The sequence below is a fragment of the Punctularia strigosozonata genome (genome assembly GCF_000264995.1).
Source record: "Punctularia strigosozonata HHB-11173 SS5 unplaced genomic scaffold PUNSTscaffold_2, whole genome shotgun sequence".
Lineage (NCBI taxonomy): Eukaryota > Fungi > Basidiomycota > Agaricomycetes > Corticiales > Punctulariaceae > Punctularia > Punctularia strigosozonata.
Window position 1 is genome coordinate 2,754,906 of NW_006767434.1, and position 25,170 is coordinate 2,780,075.

A 25,170-nucleotide genomic window follows, 5' to 3' on the forward strand; every position below is an offset into this window, starting at 1 on the left:
GGTATTCGCGTTATCTACTCTACCAAGTGCATTCTATCCGGCGTTCTATTACACTCCGAACACCTCACTCCCGACGCAATTGTTGCATGTGAAAACGCCCGATGGATCTACTGTCTTCTTGATCTTCAACAATCGCTCATAGTTTCCCCCAAACCATCGTGCCTGCCAATTCGGCTCGCCGGGCCAATCCTCATTATAGTATGCCACTGGGTTGCCCTCGGGATAGATGATTCGATCGATGCCATCAAGGGTACGTCTGAGGGTCTCGTTCTGTTGGGCTGTCAAGGCGGGCTGTGTGAGGTCAAAAACGGGAAAGTTCGCATGAAGTAGAGCCGTTCGCCACCCTGGATGCACGGACGTGTATGTGGATGTCGGGTCAAAGGAGCTGACTGCTCCACCTGCAACGGCCTGAAGAATGATCGGAGTCGACATGTTTGCGATGAAAGCGCCAAGGACGTCGACGGTTTGCTCGTTTGTCATGGTGTCCTTCATCAACACGCGATCCCCAAGTAAAATATTCACCCCGACAGCGTCCCTTCCTGCCATGGCGGGCTCGATGAAGCCATTGTATGCGTTAAGCCAAGTGGAAAACGATGACGTCGAGAAGGCGATTTGAACGCCAGGTATGTTCCTCATGGAACCGAACAACGCGAGTGTCTCCTCGGGCGTCTCCGGTTTGTTGACTAGGGGTTTGGCATATATGATAGCACCTCCTGGATATAGCTGACAGATATGCATACATCAGGAATGCACGAAGGGCAGGCTCCATAACTCACGAGCTCAGATACTCCACTCAGACCTGCGTCGCCAAGCGTCGCCTGCATCCCGAGCAAAACGCTGATCGCCTGGGCAAATGCCTGGGTTGAATTGGCCAAAAATGTGGCATTGACACCGTTGACGCCTAGTAAAGGCGGATGCGCCTTGACGGTAACCTCCGTAGTGATCTATGGGCGAGAAAGATTTCCAATGAGATCAGTCCTGCAGACCGAAAAGCGAAAACCTACCCCAAAGGTTCCGCCTCCACCACGCAGAGCCCAAAACAGGTCCGTGTTCGTGCATTCATTGGCGATTTTGATCGTTCCATCTGCAGTAACCACCTTGTACTGTAAGACATCTAGTGGAAAGGTGACCGTAGTCAGTGCATAGGCATGCGCCCGCGCAGCTCGTGATCCTTACTGTCCACGCCCATCCCGTATAGTCGGCTCAGTGGACCAAGACCGCCTCCCAGCATGTACCCGCCGGCAGCACCGACAGTAGGAATAAAACCGCCGATAGTTGTCACATTGTGCTGATCTGCAGCCCTCCAAAGATCTAGTACCTCAATGCCTGCGCCAGCAATCAAAGCATTGGCCGGAGTTGCTGTTCGTTGACAACCATCCGGGACAAAATGAGGAACGTAGCTCGTGTTCTTGAGCTGGTGGGTCCATATAGTGAAGGAACCAGGTGCCGAGGAACGACCGAGGCTGAGAGTGAAACATGAGTAAACCAAACTATGCTGAGCGGGTCGATAACTTACTAATCATGTCCTGTCTGTTTAAGATTTGTTTAGTATCACTAAGATGCAAGCATATAGATAACACTCACGTTCTTAATCCTCAAACGCAGATTATGCTTCGCGGCGAACGTCACGGAGCGACTGATGTCAAGAGCACTCATTGCGAATACTTCATAGGCGGGAAGGGAGCCTGGTGGATTATTAGCATCCGTTCGGTAGTCACATCGGAGAAGACCTTCACCCAGAGTACAGTTGCCTGGAAGTGGCGAGGTAGGTAGCGAATAAGGCTGGGGGCATCCGACGTCGCCGTTCAGCTCCCAGTTGGTGAACATCAGCGCGTTAGGCTGTTCTACTCGAAATGACCCAGACAACTCGGACTGGAAGAGGGTTTGGCATGCGCCTTCATCCCACTCCTCGCGATAGCATACGGACGCGTATGGTGCAGGAGCCTTGAGACGTCCGCCAACCGTCAAGTTGAACGCGTCTAGAACTGGCAGCGTAGGAAAGCATGCTTGTCCAGGGACACAGTACGGCGCCGCTCCGTCGACCAAGCCCGCGAGCAGAGCTCCGAGCACGAGCGCTCGCGAGAGCAGACGCGAAGACGTCGACATGGCAGAGGATGCGACTGGAACTGAACGCACACCGGGCGCACTCTTTATAAGCATACATGAACGCTCCGAGGTCCTTCTTTGGATCGCTCGTGCATCAGCCTCCGTTAGGAGACATGGACAGCCTTCACGGAGTGATCAAGAGCGAGTCGGCGTGAAGTCCTCCGGGTCGGACGTAATGCGCATTCAACATCAGTGGTGACAGCGTTCCTAAGAATCTCACGGCGCTCTCGGAGTCGTCGCCTGGCAGGATGGTAAGATGTTTCAGGCGGATGCTCCTGGTCATCGTAGCGCAACTTCAAGGTAGTAGAGTGGCTATGTCGGAGGCACAGCGGCCGAAGCACAGTGCAGCTCGTTCAGTTCAGCGCCTTCACCCTGGTAGGGCACACACCTTCTAGTCACAGCATGGATATTTCTGTCGCTAAAAGTATGTATCATTGATCGGCGCGCAGACCTGCGCTATGGAATTCTCATCTATCTGTCGATCTGTGGTTTCGGGCAGTCCTTACAGGCACAACGCGGAGACAGCATACAGCATACTATGACCAGCACGACTTAGCTTCCCCTCAACGTGATGGATGTTCTTCGACTGGGTTGTATGCCCTGGTCGCCATGCGCATCCCCCTTTTCCACTGCAGCCGACAGCTGCTCTGCGGCTTCCCCTTCATCTACCCGCGTTCTCCGCTCTTCTCCCCATCGGATGGTTGCTAACGTCAACGCAAATCCAATGAGTGAAATGGCAGCTGCGATGCCGTTGGCTGCAGCGACGCCAATGGCTTTGATGAGAGGCAGTACGGCCGCAGAGGCAGCCGCGGCAAATATATAGCGAATACAACTAAGATGTGTCCGTCAGAAGGGAGACCAAAGCGAGTGCGCGGAGCGGGGTGACGTATGAACGTACTTGTTAATCGCTATGGTCTCCGCGCTCCGCTTTTGCATGACATCTACCAGGTATGTGTTGCTAACGGATAGAACGCCCATAAGCCCGACACCTGCATATGAGCTCCGGTTAACGCAAGCTCGGATTCGGAGCCGGATGACGCACCGGATATGAAAAGGAATATGAGCGAGACGGCGAGGCCGCCGGCGCTTGTCCAAAATTGCATCGTCAGACCTGCGAAATCAATCATCCGCCTTCCTGGATTTCATATACACATACCGGCTCCAAGGACACTTCCGGGCACGATGATGGCCCCCGAAAGCAGCGAGGCGCGCAGCCGATCTTCCGGTATGCGCTTTCCTCGTTTATCCGTCCATAGGCGAACAGTACGGTCGGAAATGTGCCCTGCGATACGTGACCCGACTAAGACGATCAAACGGTATTCAGCACAAGATACCCAACCGACAGATGGAAGTTATTTACTCATGTTGCCACCGCCTTGGGCGAGGAAGAGAGTACCAAGGATAGCGTCATTTGTAATCCCATACCGTGGTCCCTGAACCAGTACCGTATTTAGAATTCAGCCCCACGAGCAGCCGACGATTTATGGTACCAATGTGTACGTCAAAGGAACGACGACGCCTGCGGGATGATGATGAGCCACTGAATCGGAGCCAGAACATTCGTAACCCACAGTACGTTGTCAAAAGAACAAAAGACGAGTTTAAACTCTGTGGAATAGGCTGTGAGCGGACGATGATGCGGCAAGGGAAAAAAGCGCGTAGAGTGAATGATGACTTACTATGGCGAGAACGTTTGGATATCTTAGCAAACGCACGGGTCGCAGAGGATCGACCCATACCCAAGCAACGCGGCGTCTCCACCGCAAAAATCGGGCAAATCCATTACCGCTCTTGTCTGCGCATGCCCGCTTTTCAGAGGCCCGTGAGGCGGTCCGTCGCAAAACTTCGCGCTCTTCGATGATCTTGTCAATCCCCCGAGAATGTATCGTCTCCGGCAATAGAAACGAAAGCCCCAAGGCTATGAGGCCCGCTCCAGCCAACAGCCATTGCATGGCGCGCCACGATCCACCGGGATAGACGGGCGGGACATATCTTTCAACGGTCAGAAGTACGCCACAACGTCAGAACGGCCGAACGGTCGGGAAATGAGATTAACGCTTTTGCGCACTCGGTCATAATCCCCGCGATCAGCGGGGCCAATGATGGTCCGACGAGCACGCCAGCGTAAAAAACACCCATGGCGCGTCCACGCTCCGTCGGTCGATAGATGTCTCCGATAGTCCCGGCTCCGACGGAGAGCACCGACGAAGAGCCAGCACCCTGTATGATCCTCGTGATGATCAACGCCACTAACGAACGAGACAGTGCAACGCCTATAGAAGCGACGACGAAGATGGGTAGTGACACAAGATATATGGGACGCCGCCCGTAGATCGTCGCGTAAGGTGCCCATACCAGAGGGGCGACGCCGATGCTGACAAGGAAAATCGCGACGGTGTAGTTCACGACGGACTGCGAAACGTTTAGATCGTTCGCAATTTGCGGTATCGAGGGAAGGAATGCCGAAGACGTGAATGCTGGACAAACGTAATTAGGTCAGAAGGTCATTCATACGTGAAGTACTGCCTTACGAGCTAGCAGAGCCGAGACGGATACGACGATGACGATCAAGCGTTTCTTGGCCGGAGAGAATTTGTCGTAGATGTCTTTGGTGTCGACCTTTTCCGCGTCGGAGACGTCGATCGTCTTTGCAAGGTGGTTCTCCGACTTTTCATCCTGAACGTCGACCGAAGCGGGCTCTTCTGGCAGGTGCGAACCGATCCGAGCGAGCTCCGCCGGTGGAGGTAGGCCAGACCCCATCGCAGCGGGTACGTTCACCTCTTCGTGCTCCTCGGCATATGCGTACGAGTCGAACCTCTGATGTTCATGAATGGCATGAAGGTGGTGGCGACCATTCGTCGCGTCGTCCGTCGCGCCCGAGGTCATGATGGTAGTCCCCGGTCGTTAAGTCAGACTTTTTGTGTAGACTCCCCCAGTCCGAGTCGGAAACCAACACCAGTGGGCCTAGAGATCCACCGTGTCCACAGCGAGGGCCGAGTCAGAGGGGGCGAGGAAGCGCATCCACATTTCCGTTCCATCCCAGGTCCTGAGCGTATGAAGAGAAGATAGCATGCCGGTGATGCCGATGTACTTCGGGCCGACGGAAAGCCGGTCAATGTCAATGGCGGCAATACCGCAGCACTCGCCCAGGTCCCAGGCGCCAGCTCGCAGAAGTTACAATCACACAAAGCCTGTTAAATCTTGAGATTATGAGAAGAACGTGCGCTCGTGCGTTATGCATTTCATGCGTCGGATAGCGTCGTCAAGATCGTACATCGTCAAAGACTAGCAATACATAATTCGGTCAACTGGCATCAAAGCAGCACTCTCACAAATCACTCGGAAAGATAGCCCGACATCTATCCGTCCGCATCGCCCCGGTATATCACCACCAGCATGGCCTTCCCTCCTCAGACGGCCTCCTTGCTCGCGCCCTCATCGACCCTGACGCTGCCGTCGCTCGTGCTATCCCTGGCGCCCTTCTCCCGAATACGGTGCTCCTGGACCTCCGCGCCGTCATCTTCCACGAGCTCATCGTTGCCGGCACCCTCCTCAAACGCCGTCTTGCCCTTTTCAAAGTGCGCTCCGTGGTTCTCGGGGCCGATGATGGTGATGATGATCACAAACGCCGCGACGACGCCGATGAGGATGCCCTGCACGGTCGCGTAATCCGGTACCTCCTTCCGCTTGCCGTCGACGATGATGTGCGTGCGGAGATTCTCGCCTCCGGTGGCCTCGATCTGCGCGCTGGCGCTGCTGACCATGTTTCCGAGCTGGTACGCCACGCCGGGGAAGGTCGCACGGAACGCGGGCGGGCTCATCTCCGCGAGCTGAATCGGGATGACGCCCCATGCGCCTTGCACGCCGAATTGGATGCAGAACGCGCCGGCCGCGAGCGCGGAGAAACTCGAAGGCAGGATCCAGAGCGGAATGAAGGCGCCGATCATGAGCACGAAGATGACGATCGTGAGTCGCCGCCCGATGTACTGCGAGATCCAGCCGGCGATCGCGCCACCCGCAATGGCACCACAGTTGCCGATGATGGTCGCGACGGTCGCGTCGTGAGCGGTGAAACCCTTCGAAGTCTGCAGATAGGTCGGGTACAGGTCCTGGGATCCGTGTGAGAGGAAGTTGAATCCTGAACCATCCGGTGTGAGTGCACAGTTCCGACCTTGATCAGAATGGGAACGAAAGGAACGTACCGGTCATGAGCAAGACGGCATAGATACACAGGAGCCAGTGCTTCCTCAACATGCGGCCGGACTCGCGCATGAACACCTTGGTCTTGTGGCTGGCGGATCCAGTCGTCTCGCCTCTCGCACGCGCAGCTTCCTTTGCACGTAGGAAGACCGCGGACTCGGGCAGAGGAAGGCGAACCGCCGCGGCGAAGACGGATACGCCGGCTGAGGTCCAGAAGAGCGAGCGCCAACCGACGTGTACCGAAGGCACGAGTTGTAGGTTGACGACTGGAAAATAAGAAGCCCGATATACGTCAGTTTCAATGCCCTTTCGCTGCGTTACAGGAATGACGCACCGGCGGCGATGAGATATCCCACGGCGTAACCTTGCTGCAGGACGCCGCTAGCAAGGCCACGGACTTCCACGGGCAAGTTCTCCAATGCCGTCGCGGCAGCCAATCCCCAGATCCCACCCATCGCTACACCGAAGAGACTCCGGAGGGCGAGAAACTGAGGGAACGTCTGGACGAATCCGGCTCCAAGCTCGAAAGCGGCGCAAAGGAGCAGGTTGAAGATGAGTGGGTATTTGCGGCCGTAACGGTCGGATAGCATGCCGAAAATGACGGCGCCGGCCGAACGGAAGAGAAGGGTGAGGGTTATGGAGGTTGTCTATTTTCCGTCCCATGAGAACGCAAGGATGAGGGAGGGGGCAAGAGGACGTACGATGGAGTGCGCGCTCTTGCCAAATTGGTCTTCGAGGTGCGTGACGCTGAGAGATACACTGAAGAAATCGATCGCGTCGCATGTCCAGGCAAGCCATCTGTGCCATATGCAGATCAGTACGAGCTCAAAAGTGCGTTGAAGCGAGCAAAAGCGTGGGAGGGGATGTGTGGGTTGGGTGTGGGGAAGTGCGGGGGTCGGCAATGAGTGTGAGAACGCAGGAACGGGGTGAACATGCAAGCGCAGCAAGCCGTATGGACGCCGTTAGGCGGGTTCGGAGCACGACGCGGTACGCGTATCGCGGGCCCGCAGAAGTGGTGATATCCATCCGATGACTGGCCCTGGACGTGCTATCGATGAAAGACACTCACCCAGACCAGAAGAGTGCCCATTGGACGGGCGTTATCGACATCAGGGCTTGCCAAAGAGTCAATTCATGTTCGGTGCGCTGCCGTTTGGGAACGAGGTTCCTCATGAAGTAGGGCGCCATCGTGTCGTTGGTCGTCGAGGATGAACGTCACCACACGTTCGGGATTTCGTAGCTGGAACGGATGCAAGACCGAGTGAGATATAGTGTTATGCAGGATATGACGTATTCGGCGACAAAGACCGACCAGTACCTCGTTGTCGTCGGGGCGCGAGCTTGGGCCACTGAACGCGAACGATGTGGTGGTGAGAGAGGAAAGGCGAAGCGAAAGGAGAGGGGTACTTAAAGGCAAGCCATCAGGCGGCTGGGAAGAAGGCCGTTTATCAATATAGAAGGGAACTTACGTTGAGTGGCTTCCCCGGACCCCGCACCGTGTGCCGTAGCGGCGCATCAACGCACGCATGACCTTTTCCTCCGCCTCTCGTTCCTGCCTTTTGTCGGCTGCGACGGTTAAAGTAAGACAGCGCGGCCTGCCGCAGCGGAACCCCGAGCTGGGATGCTTGTTATTTCACCCCGCATCGGCCATAATGCATAACGCTGAGCTGCGTTCCGTGCCAATGGTCCGAGATCCGTGCGCGCCTGCCGCTGAGGATGCAAGCTCCGGTTTCAGCGCCATCGGACGTCAAGAGCGTGCACGTGCATATCGCTGCCGGACGTCGCAGCCAGCGTTCGCCGTTCTGCACAGCGCCCACGGACCTACGGCGGCCCCGTGGGGAACGGCCTTCGCAAACTTGGCTTGCACGACGCGCTCAACAGCGAAGGCCCCTCGTGCCTGTTGCTCACTGTCACCCAAACCTTCGCGGAGGTCGTCGCGCGCCCTGACTCCAGACTGCGACTTACATACGGAATCCATACTCATTCGATGCGACTCGTCGACGTACTATGCAGTGCCGAAACCCAGCTCCATTCCGAGGCACGCCTTCAGCGACATCAACACGGAACGTCTTTCCGGGGTCGGCGAAGCGGGGGACGAGCTGGCAAACATCAGGATCATGCTAAAACCTGCGTCGTACGCGTACGCCCTTCCGACTCGTTCCAGGTCTGTTGAGCCCGATTGTCGGCACGTCAGGGCGTACATAGACGGATGACTCGCGACGCCGCTCACTGTCTGCACCAGTTGGACCCTCATCGGCAGTCTCGGCCCTCCCGTACCGTCGAAGCTACTATGCGGCGTTTGCACCGACCCAAGCTTCCAGATCACGTCTTCCTTCGCAGGCATGAACACGAAGCTCTCCAGCAGGTACGCTGCTGTTATCTCTGTCCCAACGCTACCCGTTAAATCGGATATGCTTGCACAACCCGTGTTATCACGCACTCATCTCGAGTTCTGCAAACTTGAACCCTCTGGAATTGACAACTGAGCGACGATGCGCGAGAAATGTTCAAGGCGAACGTACATGCAAGAGCGAGGTCCACCCATGAACGTCATTCTATGACATCTCAGTACCAACAACGTCAACGTGCCGAGGATTCACGCACAGGTTGGCATACACTCCTGGTATCTTGGCATTCGCGACAGTGTCCGGAAGAGGTCGCAAGAATCGATCTGGCTTCCACTCATCTGCATCCGGTCCCCAGATCCGTTTGTCCTTGTTCACCGCTGCGATGGCCAAGATGATATTCTGGTTTCGCCTCACGGGCACTTCCTCGATCGCACTTCCGTCGGTACCTCTGACGGGGAACAGAAGCGGCAGAATCGTATCCTGTTGTGCTGTACGCTGGAAGAAGAAAACAGGCGGGTAAAGGCGCAAAGTCTCCTTCACCACGGCATCCAAGAGCGGGAGCGACATGATATCATCGTATGAGATCTCCCCTCGCTTCAGCAGATTCGATACCTCCTGTCGCAGTTCTGACTGTGTCGAGGGGTGCAGGGCAAGCACATGCAGTAATCGCGCCGAGGCGTTACTTGTCGTATCTATTGCGAATTAAATCGTCGATTTCCAAACTCCCGAGGGAAGTCATGTTGCACTGGACATACCGGTTGCAGCAAAAAGGAAGGTGCTAAGCGTTTGGCACTGATTCAGCATTAGCTCCGAGTGTTGGCGGGGGCTCACATACTTTATCTGGGCCACAACAGCGTCCTCCGGCATTCGTTCGTCGGTGTCAAGTTTGGCATTGTGTTCTACTGCGTGTTATTGAGGTCAGCAAACAGAAAGCCAAAGAATGGGCTCACATATTGTACTCAGAATGTCAGCGTGGGCGCTTTCATCAGGTGCGAGACATTTTCGCTTCTGCGAATATATTTCTTTGCTTGTGACTTCCATCATGCGGGTGATGCGCCTTAACCTGTGCAGCGACTTCATCGGCAACATGTTGGCGAGGAAGTTCTGCAGCGCTGGCGGTGTCAGACGGCGAAACGTGGGGAAGAACGCGAGCCAAGGAATGAACGGCGACACCGCTGGCCTGAAGTCGTATCGTGAGATATCGATATGTGATAGGTGCGTCTCTCAACTCACAGAATGTTCTTTATCGCCGCAGCGTACGGATTGCTCGCGGGTTCCTCGAGCGAGTTGAATTTGTATCCGATCCCGGCGCGCCCGATATATTCCAGGGCTGCACGAGACAAAGGCAGGAGCATGTCGACTTCGAACCCTGTTACAGCTTCATGCTCCATACACAGAGTCTCGACGGAATTTCGAAGCTTCCATATGCATATTTAGCGAGTGTGGTTCAAAGCCAAGGACTCGACAGAAGTGGCCTACTCACCTCTCTGGCGACTGCATTGAATACTGGCATCAAGCGACGCAGGTATGTGGGCGAAAAATGCGGGTTCAACATTTTTCGCTGCCGTCTATGGTTCTCCCCTGTAGATTTGTGCAATGGATGTCAGCATATGCGTTGTCAAACGAATGCGCACATGGACCTTCGCTTGCTATCAGCCCATTTCCAAGGATCACCGAGTTGAGCCTGTGGGAGGTTAGATGCGGGGTGCTACCAGCTTGTTACAATAACACATATACTCGAGAAAAATGCTTGTCTCCGCAAATGCCTCTTGGTCCTTGACAAGAATCGAATGTAGCGCCCGAGGATCGTAAACGTAAAGCTGCTCGTCCTGTAAAAAGGGAACGGTAAACTTCATCTTGCTGTCACGCCTAAGAGTATGTAAAATCTTGGGAACTTACCCCGAATAGTCCACCCACTTGCGAAATGCTGCCTAAAGCAGCAACCTCTTCGTGGTATCGAAACCCTGTTATGGGATCGAAGAGCTGCGCTAGATGACCTAACGCAAGCCGGTCAACCATCACAGATCAGAAAGAGAGAGGGAATCCCACCAGATATGATACTGGGCTTCTCGGCTGGGCGGGGGAGACTTCGCAACCAGGATCTGACTTTGCGATAGCGATAGATGCCGTACGTTGCACAGATCGCTACGGCAGTCACAACGGTGACGGGTGCTGAAACCATCTGTACATACGCCGTCGAGAACAGTAAGGATTGGCTAATGACAGGTGCGGATGAAGCACGCCAGAGGTGCTATATGATCAGCTATAAGAGGGCTAGTATGCACAATCACATTTAGAGCCAGTGCAGTACATATACGCTGCACGCTCAGGCACGTTCTGCTTCCAGATGGAACAACGGTGAGAATTTCAGAGAAGGGCGATAGCGATGCGATTCAATCTCCACACCGACTCGGAAAGCCACGCCCAGAGCTTACGGGCTTCTTTCGTCAAGTTCCAGATGATACCGAAATTTGACTTCGGAAGGACAATATTGGCATTATCATGGGTGCGGTCACGATACCCGGGTAGGAGCCGGGCTGGTGCTTCTTCTCCGAATGTTTCCCCAGACTATCCTGAGCGAGCGCGGTATACAAGCGGCCCCGTGCACATCTTCGTCTGCCCGGTCACGTTTGCCTTCGACCATTCTAGATTCTGGATACGCGATACCACGCCTTCAAACGACGCATACAGATGAGGCAGCACAGACACGAACGGAAACAGGGGAGGCTCACGCCTTAATGCACAGGATCTGACTGAGCGAGCTGCCGACGGTTTGGTACACCTTCTCGATTTTCCACCCAGCGGCCTCGGTGATGTCCTTGAACTCGCCTAGGGTGCGCTCCTGCGCGTTGAGCAGCGCCGCCATGGTGAAATCGGTGGTGTACACGTCGGAGTTAGCTTCACCCAGATTGGCGAGGAGCGGCGCGGGGGCGTCGAGCAACTTGGAGCCCTCGAATGCGAGCGAAGGCGGGGTCGGGCAGGCGTACGGCACCAGCTGATCGACGAGCATAAGTTTGGTCTTGGACGAAGCCGCATCATGGAGTTGCTTTAAGATCTTGATGCATTCGGCTGTCGGCCAGTCGTGCGTGATGAAGCGCAAGAAAAACAAGGAAGCATTGCCAACGACGGCCGGAGGCTGCTTCTCGAAGAAGTCTTGGGCTGCGCAAAACTGAATTACGCTGAAAATAGGCAAGCCAAAAGCGTACCATGGAGAGAAACGCGTCCGGAGTCTAGAAGGGCCTTCTGTTCAGGGTTCGCTTCCCATGTCTAGCAAGTTGTCAGATCAGCCCGCGATTCGACGGGAATATCAGGCTTACAGGTGTGGTAACTTGCTTGATCGTCTCCTCGCGGTCTTGGACGATGATTTTGAGGTGAGGCGCTTTCTTCGCAATTTCGAACGATTCCGACCCATTCCCTCCGCCAACATCCACTACGACGGCACTCGCCGGAAGCTGAGACCAGTCGAAACCTGATAACGTGATCAGTGGAGAAGAGACAAAGAGGTAGTGGACAAATACCTTTGAACAACTTCTGTTGAGGTTGCGTGCTGATGAACCCGACCATCGCCATTTGTATGCGCTGCAAGTATCCCGGATACTTCTCGAAGAATTCCCACATGGTGCCGTCGAAATTCAACGCCCGCTGGAAGGGTGTCTTTGAAAAATCGTTGGACAGCACGACGTCCGGGATATATGAGGACGATTTGAACACTTCGTCGGTACTTCCTTGGATATGAGTGGTTGATTGGCGAACATAGATCCAGAAATTTACCATTGTTCCACTAGCGCAGGAATTCCGTTGCTTCCGACATACTTCTCTCCCTGGACATTGCTGATGCCATGCCCCAATACTTTCTCATTGCGTTTCCTGAATGAGATATCAGCAGGTCGGTCTGAATACCGCGTGTAGGTACTGACTCCACGAGACTTTGAAGGGTTGCCGTATTCTTTCCTGTATCCATCAACGCACTGAGACGATTGTTCGCGAACACGTTGGGTTTAACCTTCGCGCAAGTCAGCAAGCTATCTCTACGCATTGACCTAGAGACTAACTTCTTTGAACACGTAATGCGTCGCCAGGAGTCGAAGTGCACGAGCTATATATAACATCAAGACAGAACATGTCTCGCTGGATGCGATTGGCATACCGAGAATGGTGGAGTTAACGTTGGTCTTCGCAGCGATATCCGCAACGTCCAAGCCTGATGGTCCGGCTTCCCGCAGAATCTCTACGACGCATGACTCAGACGCAAGCCGAAGCGCTGAAGGGATATGGAACTATACAATCGTTAGCGTGTCGGTTTTGGCGTTGAACAGAGCAAAAGAAACGTACCGCATTGGCACGGTCCAGTAGCGCGAGTCCCGGCAACTTAAGCGTTGCAACCAGCTGCGATGCTGCCGAAGCCGCGAGTAGAGCGGCACTCAAAACTTCCGGATCGATGGTCAGTGCTTCATTCGGACGAGATGCGTCGTAGATGTCGTCGAGGGAAGGGTAAGCCAGTCCTTGCTTTTCAGCACTGCGTTGGATGATTGTTACATTCTTGTTGATGATGTCGGTGAGCGCAGTGAGATTGGCAGCCATTTGTACTCTTGTGTGGATACGTAGGTGCGCCGCTGGGATGCGACACGAGTAACACGAGTAGACTACACACTCAGTTATAACACGCCGCAAAGCGCTGCTGAGTTGAGTTCATGTTCAGACCGAGCATCGAGTAAGGTGTTCCCTGAGAAAGATCCTTCGTGGACTGCACACGCCAATGAGTATGGGACCGGGCTGTGTTTCATCAAGCGTACGCACTCACGGGCTATTCATGGTATCCCGGAGCAGTTCAGCATTCTGGGCGTGGAATGGTGTCCCGTCGGGGTTGTCCTGCAGCCGATTATTTCGGTTTGTAGTCACGTGCTGGTCAATGTATCCGAATCGGGCTGGCGCGCTTTGCGGCCTCTGATATGACCGACTCGTCGCATCTGGGTCAACTTTCCCGGCGCATTACACCAGACCTCTACCGTTCGTTGATCCTGCGCAAGGAACAACTGCGGCAGAGCGCTATCAACTCCACTTCCACGCCAAAGGGCGCTTCTGAGGACGGAACCGGAAGTGCATGAGTACCACCGCCCTTTCTCGGCCACCAGCGGCGGGGCTATGCGCGAAGCAAGGCTGGGAGCAAAGGTAAACGCTCAGAACTGACAGCTATGCCTCGGGGACCCTGCGGTCAGAAGCACAGATCCAATTCTCCGCAAGATTAGATCTCCCGTGGCACTTCAAACCTGGACCCGCCGTGTACGCGGTGCCTACGCATCCGACGTGCTCCTCCTGGTTCCATGTGAAGGAAATTGAGACCAGGTCTCGCTTGCGTATGTCGGGCGGCGATAGGATTGCGGTGACTCCCATGCAGGCTACCATGTCTCTCGCACCGGGAACTGGGGTTGTCGTGTCATGAATCGGTGCTTCTTCAGTTATGATAGGGCTCTCATTACTGAGCCGTACTGCTCATACATCAGGTACCCGAGTCGGCAAGAATCGTATTAACGGTATGCTGTACACGCTCGTACACGTTTCGCCAGGTGTTCATGTCACTCTATCCCTTTTTTAGGTCTGTTTAGTACCAGGAGCACTTTCAGGGTCGTATCCTTCAAGATCGCTTCGTACCCCCATTGTTCTGATTCTGATGAATCGTCTCGTTTTCCGGAATGAGTGTGTTGGTATCATCGATTACCATACGCGTCGCTGATTAGGAGGACTCGGGATCGCACGCAATGGTGCGCTCCCGCTCATCAGCCTTCGGTTCTAGCTTAACACGCAACAATGATCAGGAAACGCAGCGAGGATGCCTTCGTGTTGTATCTCTCGAAAAGAGCCATCTCCTGGAAGCGTATGGATACTGGAAGAATGCCGGCCTACACGCCATCTGACGAAGCAAGCTGAAGTAGCGCGAGCTAGGTCCGCCGCACCGACTCTGTGCAGAGATTCATATGGACCTCAGTTCGCATGACCGCCGGTTGACTGTCGTATAGGCCTGGATCGGATTTACGATCTCCATAGTTATGTTACAAGGATGAGCGAACAAATATTGTTTCCCACTAGCAAATCCATATCCTACTGTACACGTTCACAACAAGGTCGAGTGGATTGAATCCAGCGCGACTTCCGCTTTTTCACATAGCTAAACCCATGATCACACAGAGAGCGCAGGGGACACAGGCTCGAGCTCCACAGTCTGCTGCCAAATCTCTGAGCTCTTGCTCTGTTCGAGGTTGTCTTGGTACCTATGAACCGACTTGTGGATGGGTATGATCATAGGAAGCGTCTTCTCGGTCCCGGTAGTTCTGTTGGTTCGTTTGGTTGACTCCGATCCCCCGGATCCACCACTACGGAGGAACCGTCGTCGCTGGTTGTCATAGTTTGAAGACAGCATGGTGCGTGTCGTGTCGCCCAAGCCGACACGAACAAAAATGAGCGTCGGCGCAATGCCCTGTTAATCCATTAGTGCCTCGAAGCAATATACAGGAATGATGAAACCGTACATATACTTGCGTGGCGATGTCTGAAAGGAGGATTTGCGCAGGATGGTTCAGCGCAAACAGTACCGTCAAAACGAGCTGCACGACAAGGTACAGCATCCCCGATTCAACGACTACCATCATTGCGTCCTTTAGGTAGCCGTTTGACAGAATGATGCCGCCCGATTGTCGCAGATTACCGCGGTGCTGCCGGCCCTTCCACCATATGCGACCAACAATCAGGGAGGTGACGAGGAAGTTGAACGCCAACGGGATAGCAAATGCACTCGTTCCGAAGTGTACCTCGGACTTGGGAACTATAGCGGCCGCCGGATGGGAGATAAGAAGGCCGATGGTAGTCATCGCGCACGCTGTAAATTATGTAAATGGGTGAGCCGACGCAAACGGTAACACTGGTGTGGAGTATACGCACAGACAAAGGCCAGCGACATCAAGAAGGGTAGAGCTACAACGAAGTAGTTCTGATCCCAGATAGACCATAGCCGGTAGCACTGCAACCGTGTCTGAGTACTAGAATCCGACGAGATGAATTTATCAGTAACCAACCAGGACCAGCTCTGCAAAAAAGTCGGTGAGTGTGACCAAAGCATCGGCTGTCCTCAGAGCAGGAGTTCCAGCTTGAATGGTCCCCTCGGGATTTCTCTCTTGGACCTGTGTATACGAGGTTAGCCAACCGCATCGTCCGGACACAGTGGTTTGTACATACAAGATCCTTATACATGTAGCGGAAGCGAATGAGGGCGTGTATCGAGCAGCAAGAAAACAGCAGGCAGCAGAAGAAGACATAAAAGACGGAAATGGACTCGGTTCTTCTCTTCCAGGTCAACAACATGATGGCCATGGAAAAGACGACAAGGTAAATGCCTGTCACGACGGATGTTAAGAGCGGTATACGTCAGCGAACGCCAGCACGCACCGTACAAAGTCATCTCAAAGCCGAAACCAAGGAAAGTGGATTCGTTCGTTGTGATTGCCATCGTCGGTCAGAGCGAAGACGGCTGACTGAACGGCCGCTGGTTCCACAAGGCTTTATAGCCGAATGTCTTTGCTAGTCCGGTGAAGACGACTGCGTACAGTGGTAAAAACGGAATGGAGCCATACTTTTCCTACTCGGTGCCTGCCGTTGTTTGATCGAATTCGCAAAGAGATCTCGATCTACCTCAGCAGTGCACGGCATGATTTGTGGTATCACGCACAAGGTTCTGTAGTTGGCATGCTCCAAATTACCGCCGATACCATTCGGTATGCAGCAGTCACAAGGTGGGGGCCATATCGCGCGTGCACGAAGGTGAGACTGTCGTCCCATAACTGCTGTGCCTATGATTGCGCCCTCAAACCCTATCGCGCCGTACCGCAGCCGATACTTCCAGACATTGATGCTCGTGATATCAGGTTTTGGAAGTTCGCCAGCGTGCCGTCTCGTCGGATATCACTGTTCGTAGGCAATCAGTGTGAACACGACACTAGGTGGGGTTTGTAATGTAGTAAACCAATTCGAGCCTGACAAAATCAGTCGACGCACCGTGCGATCACAGAGATTCAACGAATATCGATGTCGAGAAATGCTTCCGACAACATGGCCCCGAGGGAAAGGTATGTACCGAAGGAGTACGGAGCCACAGGCTGCCACGCTACATGATTCTCGCCGAAAAAGTGCGCAATGACCCAGGCCCAACAGCGTGAGCTAAATCTCACAACACACACGGTCGATGATTACATATTGATAGGACCCAGTGAAAGCTCGGTGACCCATTCGTACGCGTGTCTTCACCGGCAAGGGTGGGCTGGTGTACGATCGCGGAGTAGAACAGTAACAGAAGACAGCTCGAGGAGTTCTTCAGCAAGGAGGGTCCATATCCATCAAGAAGTCCCAATACCAGCGCAACGAGGCCGAGCTGCTGCTGCTTTGCGCACAGAGGCCTAGGGACGAGTCGGGAGGCAGCGCATTCACTGGACGATACATGATTGGAGATGGTTATATGCACGTCCTCACTGAGTAAGCGCGAGGAATAACCGAATAAGAGCCATATAACCCTGAGGATCGCGCGACAGTCGCATTGCCGGTAGGGCACGATCAATTTTCAATCTAAAGTTGAGCCTGTCACCAAGGCGCGACGCGCGTTTTGAGAGGAACATGAACATCACGTGATTAGGTTGGAACAACATCAACTTCGCGGAAGATATCGTCTTCGTGTCCAACTTCACTGTCAGCCGTGTTAGCCCTGATTTTGGTCTTGCGATCTTACCAGTATCCCTCTTACTGCGGTCGCCATTTCCAGTACGATCTATGTGTGCTGTATCATCTCTTGATCCAAGGTGCTTCGTTTCAGCACTAGCCTCTTGACAAGTACGTACCATGTGCTCACACGTTTCACGTACTATCACCGCCGGATGCATGCTTCTCACGGCACTGCCTCGCTCTGGTTGACAGGCATGGGTAGATAGGATATAATTATCTTTGCGCCGCCCGTTCGAAACCGCCGTACTGGAGGTGCGTGAAGTCATTTGCATCCTGCAATCACGGATTGATAGCTCTGCAACCTCTGTTGACCTGGACTTCCGTTTCGGGCGTGGCGGTAAGAACTATAGGCCGACTACCGCTACTCAATACGTCGCTGAGATCTAAGACAACGGTACGCCATGTGAAAGGCCTAGGGTGCCGCGTTGGTACAGACCGCGCGCAAGAGCGAATGCAGTCACACTAGGACCCATGGCCAACATCTAGTTATGCACCATCCATTCTCTCCTCCGAGTGCATGTTCGAGGCGCAAACAACACTTTGATCTCCGCAATCAAGCTTGCGACACGATCGTTCCCGTGCTTCACAGTGAGCATGATAAACTCTATCTTTCCTCGCCCACAATCTACGCCCTGCACGGAACCACTCCGATCTCTGAGAATCTCTGCGCTATGTCGTTATTGCAAATATACGTTACGTGGGGTGTTGCTCTTGTTATGATCAAACGTTGCAGCTTGGGTTCCTTGATGTCTCTCTACAGCGGTATTTACTGGTTTCACCGGAAGTGGCGCCGGCGATCTCGGCTCTCGGTCCAATGAACGTTGTGCGGAATTGAATATATCATGCAGAGGGCTCCTGACGGAATACCCTCCGACTCGACTTAGGAGATGGCGTTGAGCATCAACGAATCCACATTTCTCGGCTTTGGTTTCGAGTTGATTCTCTATGGTGAGTACACAATCCGTCCGAGTGTGATATATCTCATGTTCAACCTACCAGGTATCTACATCCTTCTGTTCTGTCTGGCCGTAACGACCTTGACCTGGAAACGAAAGACCCAAAGAATACCACGATTTTATCTCTTTTTTTGCTGCTTTCTGTTCTCGTGCTGCACCATACATATTGTGATTCATTTCCGTTATATGTACAAAGATCTGGTGAGCGCTAATCTTCCGGAGCTATCCTCCGCCGTAGAGACTGAGACCATAACAGGTCCAAAGTCGCAATCCTAGCGGAGCACTCGAAGCCGGAACACCTTCTCTCAGAACCGCAGACGCCCTCGTGACCCTCACCGACTTCTTTGCCGAGCTTGTTCTAGTAAGCATCGTCACTCACTGGAATGAGTCGGATTATAACGAACCGCTTCAGTGCTATCGACTATGGACCATCTGGGACAATAATTACTACATCATCATCATCCCACTACTCATATCATTCGCCTTCGTCTGTGAGCATAGTTCTGCTTTGTTCATAAGTATTCTCCACTCAACGGCTTCGGTGATACAGCCTGCGCCATGGCTACGATTGGAATACTGGTATCAACCCCGTCAGCCGCCATCGTGCCTAAGTCATTGGTTCCGCTTGGAACATCGGCATTCGCTATCCCGCTCTGCTTCAACTTCATCGTCACCGGCCTGATCATCGGCCGCATCTGGTGGAAGGGCAGGTCCAGCCACGGAAATATAGGCCGTGCGGGCGGAGTGGTCATGCTTCCGCCGACATACCTTAAAGCTGCGACGGTGGTCGTAATCGAGTCCGGTCTGGTCTACCTGGTAGTCCAGTTCGTCCTCACGGTGCTCTTCGCGATCAACCATCCTGCCCAGATCATGCTTGCAGATATAGCGACCCAGATATATGTACGTCCGAACAGCCATCTCTGGGTGGGCCAAACTATGCTGACGCCGATACTTTTCCAGGGGATCGCACCAACAATGATCTTCGTGCGAGTCGGATTGGGTGACTCGACGCGCGCTAACTTGTCGTCTGTGCCATCCGAGAGACTCCGGGGCATCCGCATGCCACGCTCGCCTGGACGGTCCACCGGCCAGGGCAGTTTATCAAATAACCTGTCGCCAATGTCCGTATCCATCCCGTTCACGAAGACCGTCAACGTGCACAGAGACGGCAGCGAGATGAAGGCAGGAGGTGACGACTGGGATCAGACCTACGGGATGCATCGTGTAGCTAGGGAACTCTCCGTCTAGTTGAATATTTGATTCCATGTCGCTTGAACACATTGACGTACGCCTAAGTTGGTACAGGCGATCCGTTCATTGCTGCAAACCAACTCATCGACCAAACATGTCATCGCACAGTCCATTTTCACTTCCACGAGCACAAGGGTGGTGTCCTCCACGTTCCCGCAGTCACAGCATCGCGAATGCCTCGTACGTCCGCGTTAAACCGTTGGCTTTACAGTCCAAATTCACCCCAGGACGCAGCGCATGCGATATTCCACATGCACACACCCACAGCCCCATGCTTCGACGTTGGTCGCGCGCTGCAGTCGTCTAAAATACTTGAATTGAACCAACTTTCCATTGAATGCGCCGATGGGGCGCACGCAAATCTGGCATACTCAATGGATCGATACTCAAGATGCAGAAACCGCCGTAGCCTCGCAGCCTATGTACACACCATTCACCCAGGTCCGAACCCGTCACTCTGCCTCACACCGCCTCCGCACCTTTCTGCAACGCATCCTCGTGTTCCACCGTCTCCCATTCGTCAATTCCTTCTGCGCGCACACCGGCGTCATCCCCAAACGCCGCACCACCCGCGCGGCGCGGGAAAAATCGGCGGGCGAGGCGCTGACCTAGAGACGGGGGTGGATGGCGTCAGTTCGCATATCCGAGATCAGCGCGCCCGGGTGGGAGGCCATCGCGAGCAGTGCGGGAGATGGAGACGGGGAGCGGCGTTTACTCACGAAGGACGATCACGCCACGGACGAGGGAGAAGATGAGGCAGCAACCGACAGCGATGCCAATGATGTAGGCTGCGAGGAGCGCGTGCTGTTTCCCGGGGTCGAGGAAGTCGTATACTACGAAAAATGTCAATTGCAGATCCGATATGGAATATGTCGGTGCAGCGTATGATCTGGAGGTATATACACCGGATGGATGGGAGACGTACCGTAGAAGTGTTGTGTTGCGAACGTGATGTAGGCAACGCCCATGTATAGTGCTAGGAGAATGACGAGGAAGGGAAGGTAGGTCCAGGGCTGGTTGGTCGTTGAGTCTCAATAGATGAAGGAAGGAGGGCGGAGGGTGCGTACCACTGGTGGAGCGTTGGTGAAGAATATCTCGAAGAGTGCAAAGACCGAGTTGAGCAGATGACCGGAAATGTTGCCCCAAGCTGGGAACCGCGAAATGAGAATCAACGAACGTGTTCCACATCATTGTACATACCATTATTGACGGTGCTCAATGCTGTGGGGCCAGAGAGGAGAGACCAAAATACGACCGTGACGATGATGGCTGACGTGCATAATGAGACACACGAAAGGATAGTCTGATAGTTCGACCCAGAAGCTCACGGAAAGTGGTGAACGTGCCCCATAGCAGCACGTGTAGGAACTGCAGGATTTTCGGCCATTGTTGCAGAGGGTATGCGTTGCCGCGTACTGCCTTCGTCGATTGCTCTACGATACCCTGTTCGGCCGTTGTCCCAGTGCCACTGGTGCGACTACCAGAAGAACCTGCTACACTGTAAGTGACTGCTTTGTTAGAGACGGAAAGGCACGAACCTCGTTCTTCCTTGACCTCGTTGTTAGACGGAGCCGGTAATGCGCGTGTCCCGAAACCCCGGCGGAGACGTATGGTATAGAATAGCGTCTGTACGCCGACGGCTAGGAGGTATGACGCATCGCCAATCCATGACAAGCGGGTGAAATACGAGAAGTACCTTGCGTGGCAGAGATGTTAGACGGTCCGGTTGCTTAACCCCATTCGGTGACGACACTCACGAGCTCCCTTGATGCAGCACGCTAGTCGTATACGCTAGATTGTAGCAGTTTCCTGCGAGCGCGTAAAGTCCCAGTAGGATTCGTACAAAGGTCAGCCAGGCCGGCGACAGGAACTTATGAACGCCGGGTTATTCGTTCGTCGCGTAGCAGAATGATGGCCGTACGCACTGGTGATGTAACGTAGAGACATGCTGGATCGAAGGTATCGTGTATGTCGAACCAGCGCGAATATGCCGAGCCCATTCTCGCTTTACCTCCGCAGAACCGGAACAGATAAGAGCAAACACAACACGAGAACAAAAGAGCAGAAACGAGCGAACAGTGGCCGTGATGGGATGGGATATATAGGGAACAAAAGCGAGAAATATTCTGCCAAGTCCTCGCGCGCCGACTGGTGTGTTGCGCGCTGGGTCAGTCGAGGACGCAGAAGGGCTGCGAGGATAGCGAGGACCAGCCGAATCGTCCGCCTGGGACCGTCGGAGCTGCTGCGATGGCCACAGATCACAGGACCCACTGGCCATGCCCCGCGTTCTCCGAGCTCTCCGAGGCGCTAAGCATAGCGTCGGCGTGGGAGACGAAGTGCGTCGGGTGTGGCTGTGTCCCGCTGATCGCCCGCCGTCATCCCGCCCTCCGTCATCCCGCCTCCCGCCTCACCCGCTTCGACATCCGCCTCGACATCCGCTTCCCGTCGGTCAACCTCCGTCCCCTATATACCATGGTCCATAAAAGCCAGTCTCTTTGGGCAGAGACTTAGCCCAAGGTCTCTCCCCGAGCTCAACCACACACCCAGCACCTATTATCCGTCATGCGTTTCACTTCGACTGGTTCGACGATCCTCATCGCCTCCATCGCTATCTCCTCTGCTGCTGCTATGCCGCTATCGCCCGTTTTGTCGACGCAGGACGTCGTCGCATCACCTGCGCTACCAACCGTGCCTCCAACTCCATCCCTTGCGTCCTCGGTTAACCTCTCCGCCAAACACTCTGAAAAGAGCAGGAAGAAGCGGTATTCTGGACTTGGTCAGTACCGCACCCCCACTTTTGGTCTGGAAAAAACCCTAATCTGTTTTATACAGCTCTGCGTAGCCCGTCGTCCAATTCGGTGGGCGGTGTTCAGATGGGTCTCCCTGCTTTCATAGAAGGCAAAGAGCTTGAGCCAGAGGGTGTGATACCAATCAACAGCTGGGATCGATACACCAGCGAACATCCTAGAACGTCTACCGTATCACAGTCAACCGTCGCCTCCAGTGCGACCTCATCCACCACGGATTTCCTGCTTCCCACATCCAACTCCGTCCCGGCGGTGACCACCACATTACCCACTTCCGCAGTCGAAAGTCCAAACACATCCATCCCACAAGCCACGCCGTCGGCATCAGCGTCCGATTCGACGGACGACAGGGAAGGTGACGATGACGAACCTGCTCCGAAAAGCGATGACGACAAAGACGACAAAGACGACGACGACAAGCAACCGGATCTTGGAGGGCTCATTGACGACCTAGACGTTCTCCTCCCTCTTATTCATCCGAAGGGTTCCCCCCTCGAACCGTCTTCAATAACCGCTATCCCATCCGCGCAAATCACGACGCCGGTCGCGGTGACACCCGAGGGGTCCGGTACGCCGTCCGCCAGCTCAGCACTCCGACCCGAAGCCGCCTTGGACAACACACTTCGAGCAATGCTAGCCGACATACCCGACCTTGCCCTCCCGAGCGACCTACCCACTTCCCACCCAATCAAGTCGGTGGTGGCAATCACCTCCGAGCTTTACGGCGTACCAACCGATACTTCTGAGGCTAACCCAGAGTACACGGCGAATGAACTTTTGGCGGACATGCCCCATCTCACTTACACTGTTCTACCCACGCAGTCACCGTCTGTGATTGACAATTAACACGCTATGATATTGCTGTTTCATGCTATGCTACCCGAACTGGTCTTCTATGTAGAGATGGCTATGAATAATTCAATTGAACTACACTATTCATGCTCCTTTCGATTGTCGGCAATACGGTTATGAGCTGAGCTGACGAGGAGCCTTTCCTGGAACCTTCTAAGACTCTTGACTTATTCTAGACGCGTCCTGATCACATGACCTCATGTTCAGAGTCAGGTGCCGTCCTGGCACAGCACGGTTACCGCGAGCCACCGCCTGAAGTTGACCCGCTCGTGTTGCGGCTTGCTCTATCAGGACACTTCAGCTCGTCGACAATTCCACTGAGCACCAACACATCGACATGCCTTCGCCAGTGCGTCCCGATTGTTGCGGCGGTTACGTGCTTTCCGTGTGGCGACGTGCCTGCTGACTCTTCGCTCTCCCCAGATGACCATGAAGCGTATACACAAGGAGATATCGGATTTAGACAAGGAGCGGAAGGCAGGGAATCTGGGTGGGATTACACTTGAACCTTGTAATCTAGCATCGGGAGACCTATTGCATTGGAAGGCGAGTAATTTGTGTCTGAGGCACGACGAACCTCCCTCGATGTCGGGGTTGTATCTGACCCTATTATGGGTTTCAGGCGTCAATACCAGGTCCCGAAGGGAGTCCGTACGAAGGAGGGACATTCGACGTAGATGTGCATTTGCCGCCTGACTATCCGTGAGCATTCGTCAAAACACCGTCTCCCAACGTTGTGTGCTGATCTCCGATTCTCGCTTTCATAGGTTCAATGCCCCTAAAGTCACATTCACCACCAGGTTCGTACCGTGTAGCGATCTAGCAACACGAACTTCGAATTTGATAAAGAAATTCCTCCAGGATATATCATATGAACATTTCCGAGCGAGGGGCAGTATGCATAGACATTCTGAAGAGCGCGTGGTCACCCGCTCTCTCACTGTTCAAAGTTGTGCTTTCGCTTAGTAGCCTAATGACGGACCCCAATCCGCGTAAGCTAACACGTCTTTCCTACATTTCTCATTGATGAACTCCGCGCATCGAAAGCTGACGATGATATATAGGAGACCCGCTGGGTGAGTAACGTCTCAATAGCATGCGAACCGTAGCTCAGACAGAACATATTAGTCCCGAGTATCGCGAACGAGTACACGCGGCATCGTCCCCAGCATGACGCCACGGCGCGGCAATGGACGCAGCTATATGCAGTGCGCGCGGATCCTGCAGCAGCAGCACCGCAACCGGAGGTTTGTGCTTCATATGCCTCCTTCGCCTCTGGAACTCCACCTCATACCATTTTTACAGTCAACTACACCCTCTGCCGCCAACTCCGCTCCCCGCCCGCGCGGATCCCGTAGATCATCTGCCACTTCTGCGGCCTCCTCGTCCGCATCAGCGTCGGCCGCTCGCACACGTTCTCAACGGACTCGTGCTACCGTCCTTCTCGAAGAATCCACCATCGACTTAACATCGGATGATAGCGAGGGACATACTAGAGGCGGCAGTCGCGGGAAGGGAAGGGCAAAACGTGAGGCGGAGGTACTTGATCTGACGGAGGATGGAGAGAATGCGGTGGAAGGACAGGCTACAGAGAAAGGGAAGGAGAAAGAGACGGACTCGAGGAAAAGGCAGAGAGTGGATGGGGAAGCGACAAGCAGTGGAAGTGGTGCTTCGAAGGCACGAGAGGTTAATGGTGATACGCAGGGTAATGGGAACGTGATTGAGATCAACGATTGATCATGAGGAGCGTTGTTCTGGCTGATCTCCCGCGTAGACGGGGGAAGCTGCGAGCACAATGCATGTTGTATACTTCCTGTATCGAAACCACGCTGGGCGACGCCCACCCTCCACTTGGCGCGTCGGTAGATGAGAAGCCGGATCACCGCTAAT

At 54.2% G+C, this 25,170-nt stretch overlaps 10 protein-coding genes across 10 annotated transcripts; 3 read left to right on the forward strand and 7 right to left on the reverse strand.

The window, feature by feature from the left end:
- Positions 1-48: 48 nt before the first annotated feature.
- Positions 49-2,106, reverse strand: PUNSTDRAFT_60112 (FAD-binding domain-containing protein; the record flags this gene model as incomplete). The annotated part of the gene is made up of 7 exons (XM_007380536.1): positions 49-669; positions 711-944; positions 1,005-1,114; positions 1,177-1,463; positions 1,517-1,530; positions 1,585-1,685; positions 1,737-2,106. 7 exons carry the CDS (start codon positions 2,104-2,106, stop codon positions 49-51), a joined length of 1,737 nt encoding a protein of 578 aa, XP_007380598.1.
- Positions 2,107-2,520: 414 nt separating this feature from the next.
- On the reverse strand, positions 2,521-5,116 carry PUNSTDRAFT_82573 (MFS general substrate transporter). Its single transcript, XM_007380537.1, has 10 exons — positions 4,638-5,116; positions 4,175-4,583; positions 3,786-4,098; positions 3,678-3,714; positions 3,597-3,625; positions 3,467-3,539; positions 3,263-3,406; positions 3,149-3,217; positions 3,005-3,095; positions 2,521-2,938 (listed from the first exon to the last, which is right to left on the reverse strand). The coding sequence occupies exons 1-10, from the start codon at positions 4,990-4,992 to the stop codon at positions 2,659-2,661; spliced, it is 1,800 nt and encodes a 599-aa protein (XP_007380599.1). The 5' UTR covers positions 4,993-5,116; the 3' UTR covers positions 2,521-2,658.
- Positions 5,117-5,516: 400 nt separating this feature from the next.
- PUNSTDRAFT_60390 (carboxylic acid transporter) lies at positions 5,517-7,494 on the reverse strand (the record flags this gene model as incomplete). Its single annotated transcript, XM_007380538.1, has 5 exons — positions 5,517-6,244; positions 6,309-6,572; positions 6,641-6,953; positions 7,008-7,104; positions 7,376-7,494. The coding sequence occupies 5 exons, from the start codon at positions 7,492-7,494 to the stop codon at positions 5,517-5,519; spliced, it is 1,521 nt and encodes a 506-aa protein (XP_007380600.1).
- Positions 7,495-7,927: 433 nt separating this feature from the next.
- On the reverse strand, positions 7,928-10,673 carry PUNSTDRAFT_98072 (cytochrome P450; the record flags this gene model as incomplete). Its single annotated transcript, XM_007380539.1, has 12 exons — positions 7,928-8,688; positions 8,747-8,775; positions 8,829-8,861; positions 8,911-9,346; positions 9,410-9,432; positions 9,490-9,556; positions 9,605-9,834; positions 9,888-10,072; positions 10,138-10,235; positions 10,295-10,338; positions 10,392-10,483; positions 10,554-10,673. The coding sequence occupies 12 exons, from the start codon at positions 10,671-10,673 to the stop codon at positions 8,312-8,314; spliced, it is 1,734 nt and encodes a 577-aa protein (XP_007380601.1). The 3' UTR covers positions 7,928-8,311.
- Positions 10,674-11,382: 709 nt separating this feature from the next.
- Positions 11,383-13,235, reverse strand: PUNSTDRAFT_111375 (S-adenosyl-L-methionine-dependent methyltransferase; the record flags this gene model as incomplete). The annotated part of the gene is made up of 9 exons (XM_007380540.1): positions 11,383-11,813; positions 11,861-11,921; positions 11,972-12,123; positions 12,173-12,375; positions 12,426-12,521; positions 12,572-12,657; positions 12,707-12,750; positions 12,802-12,931; positions 12,987-13,235. 9 exons carry the CDS (start codon positions 13,233-13,235, stop codon positions 11,383-11,385), a joined length of 1,452 nt encoding a protein of 483 aa, XP_007380602.1.
- A 1,594-nt stretch (positions 13,236-14,829) lies between these two features.
- Positions 14,830-16,152, reverse strand: PUNSTDRAFT_131261 (uncharacterized protein; the record flags this gene model as incomplete). The annotated part of the gene is made up of 6 exons (XM_007380541.1): positions 14,830-15,126; positions 15,179-15,525; positions 15,588-15,666; positions 15,722-15,826; positions 15,882-16,039; positions 16,092-16,152. 6 exons carry the CDS (start codon positions 16,150-16,152, stop codon positions 14,830-14,832), a joined length of 1,047 nt encoding a protein of 348 aa, XP_007380603.1.
- Positions 16,153-18,556: 2,404 nt separating this feature from the next.
- Positions 18,557-19,618, forward strand: PUNSTDRAFT_131262 (uncharacterized protein; the record flags this gene model as incomplete). Its single annotated transcript, XM_007380542.1, has 5 exons — positions 18,557-18,571; positions 18,627-18,731; positions 18,783-18,861; positions 18,921-19,270; positions 19,331-19,618. The coding sequence occupies 5 exons, from the start codon at positions 18,557-18,559 to the stop codon at positions 19,616-19,618; spliced, it is 837 nt and encodes a 278-aa protein (XP_007380604.1).
- A 237-nt stretch (positions 19,619-19,855) lies between these two features.
- On the reverse strand, positions 19,856-21,867 carry PUNSTDRAFT_82585 (uncharacterized protein). The gene is made up of 9 exons (XM_007380543.1): positions 21,547-21,867; positions 21,379-21,491; positions 21,160-21,317; positions 20,950-21,111; positions 20,822-20,890; positions 20,689-20,768; positions 20,547-20,634; positions 20,341-20,454; positions 19,856-20,229 (listed from the first exon to the last, which is right to left on the reverse strand). The coding sequence occupies exons 1-9, from the start codon at positions 21,619-21,621 to the stop codon at positions 20,084-20,086; spliced, it is 1,005 nt and encodes a 334-aa protein (XP_007380605.1). The 5' UTR covers positions 21,622-21,867; the 3' UTR covers positions 19,856-20,083.
- Positions 21,868-22,127: 260 nt separating this feature from the next.
- PUNSTDRAFT_124605 (uncharacterized protein) lies at positions 22,128-23,274 on the forward strand (the record flags this gene model as incomplete). The annotated part of the gene is made up of 2 exons (XM_007380544.1): positions 22,128-22,397; positions 22,454-23,274. The coding sequence occupies exons 1-2, from the start codon at positions 22,184-22,186 to the stop codon at positions 23,272-23,274; spliced, it is 1,035 nt and encodes a 344-aa protein (XP_007380606.1). The 5' UTR covers positions 22,128-22,183.
- A 285-nt stretch (positions 23,275-23,559) lies between these two features.
- PUNSTDRAFT_82588 (uncharacterized protein) lies at positions 23,560-25,154 on the forward strand. The gene is made up of 8 exons (XM_007380545.1): positions 23,560-23,629; positions 23,704-23,826; positions 23,903-23,982; positions 24,048-24,080; positions 24,142-24,272; positions 24,345-24,356; positions 24,409-24,527; positions 24,586-25,154. Exons 1-8 carry the CDS (start codon positions 23,618-23,620, stop codon positions 25,015-25,017), a joined length of 942 nt encoding a protein of 313 aa, XP_007380607.1. The 5' UTR covers positions 23,560-23,617; the 3' UTR covers positions 25,018-25,154.
- The last annotated feature ends 16 nt before the right edge of the window (positions 25,155-25,170 follow it).

Excerpts from the sequence above, each read along its gene's own strand:
- PUNSTDRAFT_82585 (XM_007380543.1), bottom strand. The coding sequence starts at position 21,621 with ATGGGCTCGGCATATTCGCGCTGGTTCGACATACACGATACCTTCGAT. Across the intron at positions 21,492-21,546 it reads GTCTCTACGTTACATCACCA|TTCCTGTCGCCGGCCTGGCT; the intron begins GTGCGTACGGCC and ends GGCGTTCATAAG. Across the intron at positions 20,455-20,546 it reads CGCAACACAACACTTCTACG|TATACGACTTCCTCGACCCC; the intron begins GTACGTCTCCCA and ends CATTTTTCGTAG.
- PUNSTDRAFT_82588 (XM_007380545.1), top strand. Across the intron at positions 23,827-23,902 it reads GAGACCTATTGCATTGGAAG|GCGTCAATACCAGGTCCCGA; the intron begins GCGAGTAATTTG and ends TATGGGTTTCAG. Across the intron at positions 24,528-24,585 it reads CAGCAGCACCGCAACCGGAG|TCAACTACACCCTCTGCCGC; the intron begins GTTTGTGCTTCA and ends CCATTTTTACAG.
- PUNSTDRAFT_82573 (XM_007380537.1), bottom strand. The coding sequence starts at position 4,992 with ATGACCTCGGGCGCGACGGACGACGCGACGAATGGTCGCCACCACCTT. Across the intron at positions 3,540-3,596 it reads TTCCTTTGACGTACACATTG|GGACCACGGTATGGGATTAC; the intron begins GTACCATAAATC and ends GTACTGGTTCAG. Across the intron at positions 2,939-3,004 it reads GAGACCATAGCGATTAACAA|TTGTATTCGCTATATATTTG; the intron begins GTACGTTCATAC and ends GACACATCTTAG.